Source organism: Hipposideros armiger, unplaced genomic scaffold (assembly GCF_001890085.2).
Source record: "Hipposideros armiger isolate ML-2016 unplaced genomic scaffold, ASM189008v1 scaffold_240, whole genome shotgun sequence".
Taxonomy (NCBI): Eukaryota; Metazoa; Chordata; class Mammalia; order Chiroptera; family Hipposideridae; genus Hipposideros; species Hipposideros armiger.
Genome location: NW_017731590.1, coordinates 1,017,576 through 1,026,412, shown reverse-complemented (window position 1 = coordinate 1,026,412; position 8,837 = coordinate 1,017,576). Strand labels below are relative to the sequence as shown.

At 37.9% G+C, this 8,837-nt stretch overlaps 1 protein-coding gene across 6 annotated transcripts in view; it reads left to right on the top strand.

The window, feature by feature from the left end:
* NFIA (nuclear factor I A) overlaps nucleotides 1–7,200 on the top strand; it is a 382,454-nt gene extending 375,254 nt beyond the window's left edge. For all 6 annotated transcript variants that reach the window (XM_019655489.1, XM_019655493.1, XM_019655491.1 and 3 more), the window contains one exon: nucleotides 4,495–7,200. In XM_019655489.1, coding sequence (XP_019511034.1) covers nucleotides 4,495–4,512 — 18 coding nt within the window. In that variant the 3' untranslated portion in view covers nucleotides 4,513–7,200. The remainder of the gene's footprint in view (nucleotides 1–4,494) is intronic.
* The last annotated feature ends 1,637 nt before the right edge of the window (nucleotides 7,201–8,837 follow it).

Sequence of the window (8,837 nt, the reverse complement as noted above, 5' to 3'; positions counted from 1 at the left end):
TTTTTTTTTTTTTTTTTTGGTTAAAGTACAATATAGCTATCTCAAACAGACTTCTATTTCCTTTTGTTGCTAAAATATACATCCGGCCCTCTTAGTGAAGCGTTTCTAAAAGGCCTTTTTAAAACCTGTTATTCACATTAGAATCTGTGTTGTTACTAAGGAGTTGAGCCTTCGTCAACTCTGTCTTCAGCAGCCTCATGACCAAAGTTTGGAAACTAGCCTCAGTTTCCTAACTGCTCTCCATGAGGTCTAAGAAAGGAAAGTGACTGCCACTGTCAGAGGGACCTGCTGCTATTTCAGGCCTCCTGTTGAGGATGCGGCCGGATAGATATTGTTTATAGTTCATAAAACCTGACTACTGTGAGGATTCCAGAACCCTGGCAGAATGGGATTTGAACTTTCATGGAGCTGTAAATTAAGGGGTGGGAAGTGTGATAAAATTCCTTAGAGAACGGTGAAAAAAAAAAAAGTCGAGCTGCAATGGTTAAATGAAATTTTATAAGCACATTCAGTGTGGAGCTGTTTTGCATTACATGAGTTGAATACCTTAGAGACGCCACATCTGCAGGCACTTTATTAAATCCTTAGTCAGCACTTTCCGACCTGATGAGATTACTTCTTCATTTGACTGGAGAGAAGGAAAGCTGGGCTCGGTCCTGGACTGCAGATTTCTTTTGATGTTTCACCTTGAACACTGAGAGAGGACAATTACCCCTATTCCTCCCCCCAGCACATCCCAAACTGTAGAAATTGTGACTTTAACAGAGTAATTTTGCTTAACTAGAGCCTTTGTGGGAGTATGGATTTATGGACCTCCAAAACTATGATAGCTGAAGGTTCCTGAGGAAAAAATAGATCAAAGCTCTGTGTTTACTTCCTTAATGTAAATGTATCAAGATAACATCATCCTATATTGTATGGTAATACTGGAACTCACTGCGGATAAGGGACAGAGAGATCCCTTTGTAGTCCATCTGGATACGTAGGTTAGATGAAGGGGCTGTAAAGTAGGAAGGCAGAAACCATATGAAAACATAAGCTTATGTCAATAAATGGCTGAAGACAATTTTTTGACCCTCCATAAATGAATTTTGTTTAATGTGGCAACATTTTTCCAGTGATTTGCTGCTCAACCCCAACAATTGAACCATCTCAGATTTCTTTTATATTTTTCTTGTATGACCCAAGAAGAAAATGCTCAAAATTTGTTCTTCAAGTAATGTTTTGAAACTTGCACTACTTGCATAATGGATTGTATAAGAAAATGTCACAAGAGAAAAAAATGGGGTTTTCCAAAGATCGTCGTGTCCATTTGATGTTATTAGTAGTTTGTGGAAGCTTACAGACATCGAGTGGCTTGTAAATATGCGACCAGCTCGCGCATCGTAACAGAATCAGGAGCATCTTCAGCTACAAACTGATCATGAGAAAATTTGGTCAAGTAGATGCGTTTTTATTATTATTGTAACTGTTTATCTGCTATCTCTGCAAATAAATGATTTAATCAAAGAGACCACATTAAAAAAAAAAAATTCCCTGTGTGGTTCCCCTAACCGACTGACTTCCTATTCTGGAAAGCCTGGTCAAGTAGCTGGGTTAATTGTCATGAAGATTAGTGTGATGTTGAAATAGTACTAATGGTCAAATTACAGGAGTGAAAAAGTTTAAGAATAGGTTTTGGTTGGGGCCTGAAAGGGTTAATTAAGTTTTTTTCACGGGTTATTAAAGACCCCCAACCCAAGCCTTCAGGAGTCATATTGACACCCCACCACAGGGCAACTCGCTCCTCTATTGACATGTTGCTGGTCAGAGCACAATAGCCTTCTGTGTCTGCAAATCATTGCTAAAATCATCTCAAGGAAAAAAAAAAAAGAGTTTGAAAGCTTTAACGTTAGACAAAAGCCCAAGAGCTGCAGTGCGCAGCTCAAAAACTCAGAGTCAGCAACTTCTATTGATTAAAAACTAACCTTTAAAGTAACTCTGAGAGTGTGTGGTTAGCATTTAAATTTAAACATGTCATGAGTTGATTTGTGTTACTGAATACCAACTCAGAAGGAGTAACATTCACATCGCATTTTTTTTTTCTAATTCCCTTAAGCAGCTAAAGTATTTCATGAAATGTCAATAGGGCAAAAAGAAAAAGGGGAGGGGGCCCGATGCTGGGCCTTGTAGTTTTCTTTCCCATGCAAATATTCACCCCCCCAAAAAGAAAAGTGTGGAGAGTGAAACACAATAATTAGTCCTTTGTCTAACTTTCCCAAGTGCCAGAGAAAGACAGATTAATTAAATATACAACAGTGTTGGTTTTTGGAGTGGGGGTCTTGCTTGCTGTGTAGGTCATAAATTAGGCAGAATAAATACTTCAATGTGTTTGCAGTGGGCCTGCTACGTCAGAGCCACTGGAAGGTTGGTGGGAGGAGAGCGGAGGGTTTCTTGCTAATGATAGTCACGTCTGGGTCTGTCTGGTTGCTCATAGCAACCAGACATGATGTAACACCAGGATGAACTTGAACTTGGGGGACTTGAAAAGAGAACAATAGACCAGAGCAATCAATAAAGCCTATTTCAGTGAAGGATTACAGAGCTGCTCTGGGGTAACCTTGTCGGCAAGGCACACACTGAATAGTAAGATGTGTGAAGAAACTTTTTTTTTTTGCTTTGCTTTTTAAGAGAAGTGCAGAGGCACTGCAGATTTTTGTAGTGCGCTGAGGTTGTGTCCAGAAACGGTGGTATGGAAAACTGCTCCCCCTGCTGACTCACTGGGTCCCAGGAGTTTGCTTCAAGAACTACTACACAGTATCAGATTTAAGAAGTCCAGAATTTCACAACTGATTTAGAAAGTATGAGGACAGAAATTGTAAGCATTATTCACCGCACCCAAAGTTTGAGACTGTTTTGTTAAAGAGAGAACTCAGCTCGAACGTGGATCGGAGTCAGCTCATAGGGGAGCCTACTAAAAGTTCAGTTTGGAGTTGGCCTCCCCTCTTTCTTTTCCCCGTCTTCTTTCTTTTGTCCAGTTAGATTTAGGCCATGTGTGTTTGCCAGGATGATTTCCTTTCAGGACACAAGAGGCTTTTTATTGTGTTCCTCAAAGCCTGTGGTCAAAGAATAACCTCGAAAAGTATACAGGATGAGTAGTTTTTCGGTTTAGGTTTAGGTTTTTTTCAAGTCCCCTGGAAATCAAAGGTAGCTTGTGTGACCAGGAAATCTTATACCAACCTCCATGTAGCTATCACTTCGCCATTTATCCCCAGGATCAAATGAGTCCTTACTTTACCTAATTGAATCTTTTGGATACGAATGAGCCTTCATCTGACTGAATCAACCCAAATGTAACCCTTTCTGATACTGTCAACTTAGATTTGAGAAGCATTCACTTTTGCTAGAAGTTGATGATTTTTCTGTGAATAATGATAAATGTGGTGAATTTGGCAGGATATCTCTAGAGAAAAGTTGGCAACAGCCATATACTTTTTTATTTCACTTGAGAAATTGACTCTGATATCAGACCATAATTGGTCACTTTGTTTAACTAACAGAAAAGAAATGCCAGCATATAAAGTGATATATAACCAGACTATATTGCCCAAAACTAATCACCTAAGATTTATGAAAGGAAAAGGTAACTGGTAACTGGGCCCAGCAGGCATGTGGAAGGAACAAAAATACGAATGAGGGTTATGCAGTGGCCTCATTTTTGTCCCTTGGGACATCGTTGTAGCTAACAGGGTGAAACCTTGATACCACTTGATCATTCTATGTCATTTTTTAATATATTGAGCTGAAAGGAGTATTTTATATCATCAAATCTACCTCATGCACATATGAGGAAACTAGGTATAAGAGAGATGCTATGACTTCTCCAAAATCACTCATGATTCTTGGTACAGCATTTTTTCCACTGTACCTCCATTTATTCTTCTATCATTATTGATCATCTGTGCCTGTTAAGAGACTGTCACAGCAACATCTATAGTGTCTACATTTCATGGAAAAGGAGATGTAGTGAAAATCATCACAGTACACATATACATAAAACCTCTCCCCTTACCCATTCTCCATTCATTCAGCTCCACTTTGTTGAGAACCTTCTATCCCAGGCACTGGGCTAGGCACTGAGGATTCAATGAAAAGCAAGATGGTCAAGTTTCCTGCGCTCCTGTATCTGTCCCCACCAGACTACAGAATCTGTATATGTATTTCAAGTGGACATACATACTTTATTTTGTAAGACCCACTGAGAACATTAGCAAACCCCAATGAAAACACTGAATTTCAATATTAGAGGAGTGAGATCAGTTTCAATGTCTCAAGATTTACTACTGTTGATCATTCCTTCACTTTTCCCAATGAACCTCCCACCACTCCCGCCTGCCCCCCACACACACACCTTATCCCTAACATTGATCCTGTTTTCACCGTTGGAAGGACAACTTCTAAATATGTCATTTTCTAAATTGTACCTCTCATTGCATTTTTCCTTTTGTCTTCCAGTCCTGGTACCTGGGATAAAAGTTGCAGCGTCCCACCATCCACCAGACAGACCACCTGACCCCTTCTCAACTCTGTAACATGGACGCATCCTCCACCCAGCGCGGTTACAACTTCACTGTCAGTGGAAGGGGAGAATCAAATCAACTTGTACATGGAACAGCAAGCATTATGGTCAAACAGCAAAGGCCATAACCTTTTGGGATTTTTTTTTTTAACTACTTTAGGGACTGTTGGAATTTTCTCATATGGTGCTGGAAATGGTTAGGCTTTGTAACCTTTGAAGTGTTTTCGTGGTAGCGTGAGCATTTGGTGGTGTGGCTAGAGGAGGTCTACCCTGGCTCACTGACTTCCGTCGTAACACACTTTCCTTACAGAGCCTGGCTGTTTCACAGTATTTCATGAGTTTACCCATACAGGTGTGAGCCTCCCTGAGCAACCAGGAGGCACATGGAGAACTAAATCTTTTGTAGTAGCTGAGATCTGCAATATAGAACTTACGGGACAGTCAAAGGGCAATGTTTTTCTGTAACATATTGGAAAAAGAAAATGCAGTTATGTTCCTTTTTTATTTTTTCTTTTAGTTCGGTTTGGTTCAGCAGTCAGCAGTTAAATGTATAACATGGCCCGCAAGGACAGTGAATCCACTCACATTGCAGAACACTTCCGAAAATGGCAAACTACTACTACTACTATTCAGTTTTTTAAAAGTTTTGAAATGCTGCACTTACATTTAAAAAAAAAAAACAAAAAAAAAACATTTTTTTTCAACAATTTCAATAATGACACACAAATTCACATGGAAATGGGGAAGATGGTCTGTTTTGACAGAAACTGACAGGAATCAATCAAAACAATCGAATTTTGAATTGAGTAAAGTGCAATTTCATTGGATAGCTAAATATCTTTGTAAGATAGAGATTGTTGAAAATTCTATTTTTGTTTTTCAAGTCCTTCCACCCCAGGACTCTAAATTATTGGGGTAAAAAATAGCCTTGCAAGAAAAAGGGGAGCTATTTTTGCTTTTTATGTTTTTTATTGTTAAACTTGTATCCCTTTAAAACTGAAGGAAAATTTAAAAAAAAAAACAAAAAACAAATCTAATGGTGCTTTTACCACAATACGTTAACTACATTAAATGCTAATTAATTATTTTCTGTTATCAAAGCACATAACTAAAATGAAGTCATGGTATCTGTTAATTTTATAAGCTAGAAGTCACTATAATGGATTATGCCAATTCTGAAAATTTTTACATGTATCCGGCAACATAGGATTTATCAGTTATCAGATGCTTCATTGTACCAGAGATTGTCCAGAAATTTTAAAGACCTTTGCGCCCCTGAACTGGGCTATGGGAAAAAAAAATAATAATAATAATAATAATGAAACCAATACTGACACAAATGCTGGTGCCCATTCAGATCAAGGGTACTTGTTAGGGAAAACAAAGTTTGCACCCCCAAATGTCCTGTATCTTATGTAAAAAAAAAAACCACAAAATACCACAAAAAAATAACAAAAAAAAAAAGTGCAAGTGATTTTTCTACCAGACAGCGAAGCACCCCTTTGCTTCCCATGCAACTTCAAGAAGGTTTCCTATACTATACATATATATACGTTCTGGTTGGCAAACACTGCTGATCAGAGAAAGTCTCTGCATGTTCTAGTGTTAGTAACTAATTTTTATATAGTTAATGTAGGATAAAGTAGAGTGCATTAAGACACAATATTGTAATCCCTACTCTAGGCACTTGCCTTTAAACTATGTTTTCAGCCCTTCAGAAGGGTTCTACTACTGTCCTATACAATCAAGTAACTGAGATTCTTGGGAAGACACTTTGCTCCTCATCTTTCCCCCCGAAACAATGTTGTTTTGTTTTGTTTTTTTTCCTTAATTTGCACGAAGACAAAAATTCCATATCAATGTGCCTTGCCCTGGATAGCGATTATTTGTGGAATTGTTGCACACGCTCCTCTATTGAAAGGGGTTTTTCCCTAGTCAAGCATTTGGAGACACTTTTTGTAAATGTGACTTTTATGTCAGCCATCGTCAGTTTCAACATCTAGAACTAAATAGAAAGTTAGTTGTTCCGCAGATAGGAGTAGTCTTTATTGTCCTCTGTGGTCAGTGGCAGTGCTATTCTGAGATCTGTAGATGCTTAGAATATCAGTATTTTGGATGTTGCTGCATTTTACAATTTATTTGGAGTCTTCCTTTATTCCCTCCCCCAGATATATGAAAATATGCAATACCTGCTTATATCGTGTAGAAAAGCTTAGCGATTATTAATTTTTTCTTTTATTTTTTTTATTTGACCAAAGTCGGTGCTGCACTTGACGCAGTGTGTTTTAGGTGTTTGTCTTTGTACTTTTTTTGTGATTTTTTTGAATGCACGTGCGCAGGAAGGGCTCCTCTTAGAGAAGCAGTCAAACTGTGAAGCACTAAGCTGACCCTGCTTCAAGCAATTTTGTTTTTACAACTGTTCCTTTCACAAGCAAGCCTTAAAAAAAAAAAAAAGACAACTTCCTTTTTCTTCAGCTCCCACACCCATTTTTCTTAGCAGACTGCAGTCAATCCACGTTCAATAAAAAGTATATAATGCCCATTTTTATATGCACGTTTTTAAACTTCCAAGTTCTGAAAATTGTTTACTGGTTATCTCTATTTAAGGAAAAAAAAATAAAATAAAACATTTTGGATTTTCATATGTGTCTGATAAGTGGTTGAATAGTCGTTTGGCGCTGTTGTATGGTGTGATTGTCAGTATATGGTGTCACTTCCTATAGCCAGCCAGCATACTTTGCCTTCCCCTATAGCACTTAGCTGGGCATTACTTTATTATGACATATGTGCACTAAAAGAAAGAAAAAAGGAAAAAAAAAAAAGAAAAAAAAATAGCAGCTTTCAGTGCTTCACAGTGAAGGGAAAAAAGCCTAGACAAACATTTTGTCAGAACCTTGCGATAAGCCAAGGTATTACCAGTAAATTGGTTGTATATACAATAAAATTGCACCCTTTTTTTAAAAACAAAACAAACTAAGCAATAGTTTGGGCAGTTTTAGTTGTTTTTAGTGAGCATGTTGTAGTCATGACTGCAAAGAGAGAGAATAAACTGCCCACTCAGAAGATATGTAATTTGTATTGTTGTATAGTTTTATTGATTACACTGATTTATTCTACCCTATTTTATAATGCAGGACTTTTGTAATGTTGTTTAAATGAGGAAAAATTTCTGTCAAATTAGTCTAGTGAAACTTCCAATTGTTCATTATAAAGGCAGCGTTCATAGAATTGCTTTTCTTTCTTTCCCAACCCCCTTTGGGAACTGGATTTAAGTTTAAAACTCTCCTGTTTCCTTTTTTTTTTTTTGTAAGTATTTAAATACAGTTATTTTTTCTCTCAATGGTATAGCATATTCCTATGCTTGAGAAGCATAGGTCTACTGAAAAACCATTGTAAATGGACGTTACAGGTATGCTGTATTTTTGAAGGTATTTTGTTGTATTAAGTTTGATGAAGCTAAAATTAGGGAACTCGGAACAGATTTGCAGGAAAAAAAATGTTTTAAAGGCTTTAAAACATTAGGGAGGCAGTCTAGGGTGATAATGAACAGGGGTTAAGTATTAAATACACTAAGTTACATTTTTGTTCATGTTTCATTGTCCAGAAAGCAGCAGGAAACTGTAGTTCAGTTGTGATCAAGCAGGAAAAAAAGAAACACCAACTATCTGAGTGTTTACCTTTTTAGATTAAAAGCCAAGCGAAGAAGTTTGAGGAAGACTTTGGTACCTGGGGTGTGTAGACTGACAGACTGAGAGCTATCAGCATTTGAAGGCCCAGCCCTTGATTTTGAGACACATCTGAATTTTTTCTCTTCCATCAAATGGCATTAAAACTATTGGCAAAGATAAATCCCTCAAGTCACTCTTCATGTTTTTTCTTTGGGAACTGAAGTCAGAGGCACAAACACTAAATCTTATCATTTTTCTATATACTTTTTTTTTTCCTGGCCACTAAAATGCTCCTTTCCTAATCCTTGATGGCAGAGGCCCTCTCCCTAATGCCACTCTATCCATCCCAGAGCCTTTTTCTTTCCTTTGAAGTTTGAACTAACTTTTCTGTTTCTTCACACCCTGGCATGACAGTTATTTTGTGTCAGCTCCTCCCCATCCCAACCCCTTAGCCAGGTGTTGGCTCCAGGCAAGCCGACAGGTACATTTCCCGATGCTTGTATTCTTCACTCTCTGACAGTTGAAATGTAAAGGAACCCAAACTTTCTAGAGTCATGGTATTCAGTCAGCCCACAGGAATATGCAAAACCCATCTCAAAAAGTTTGTCTTT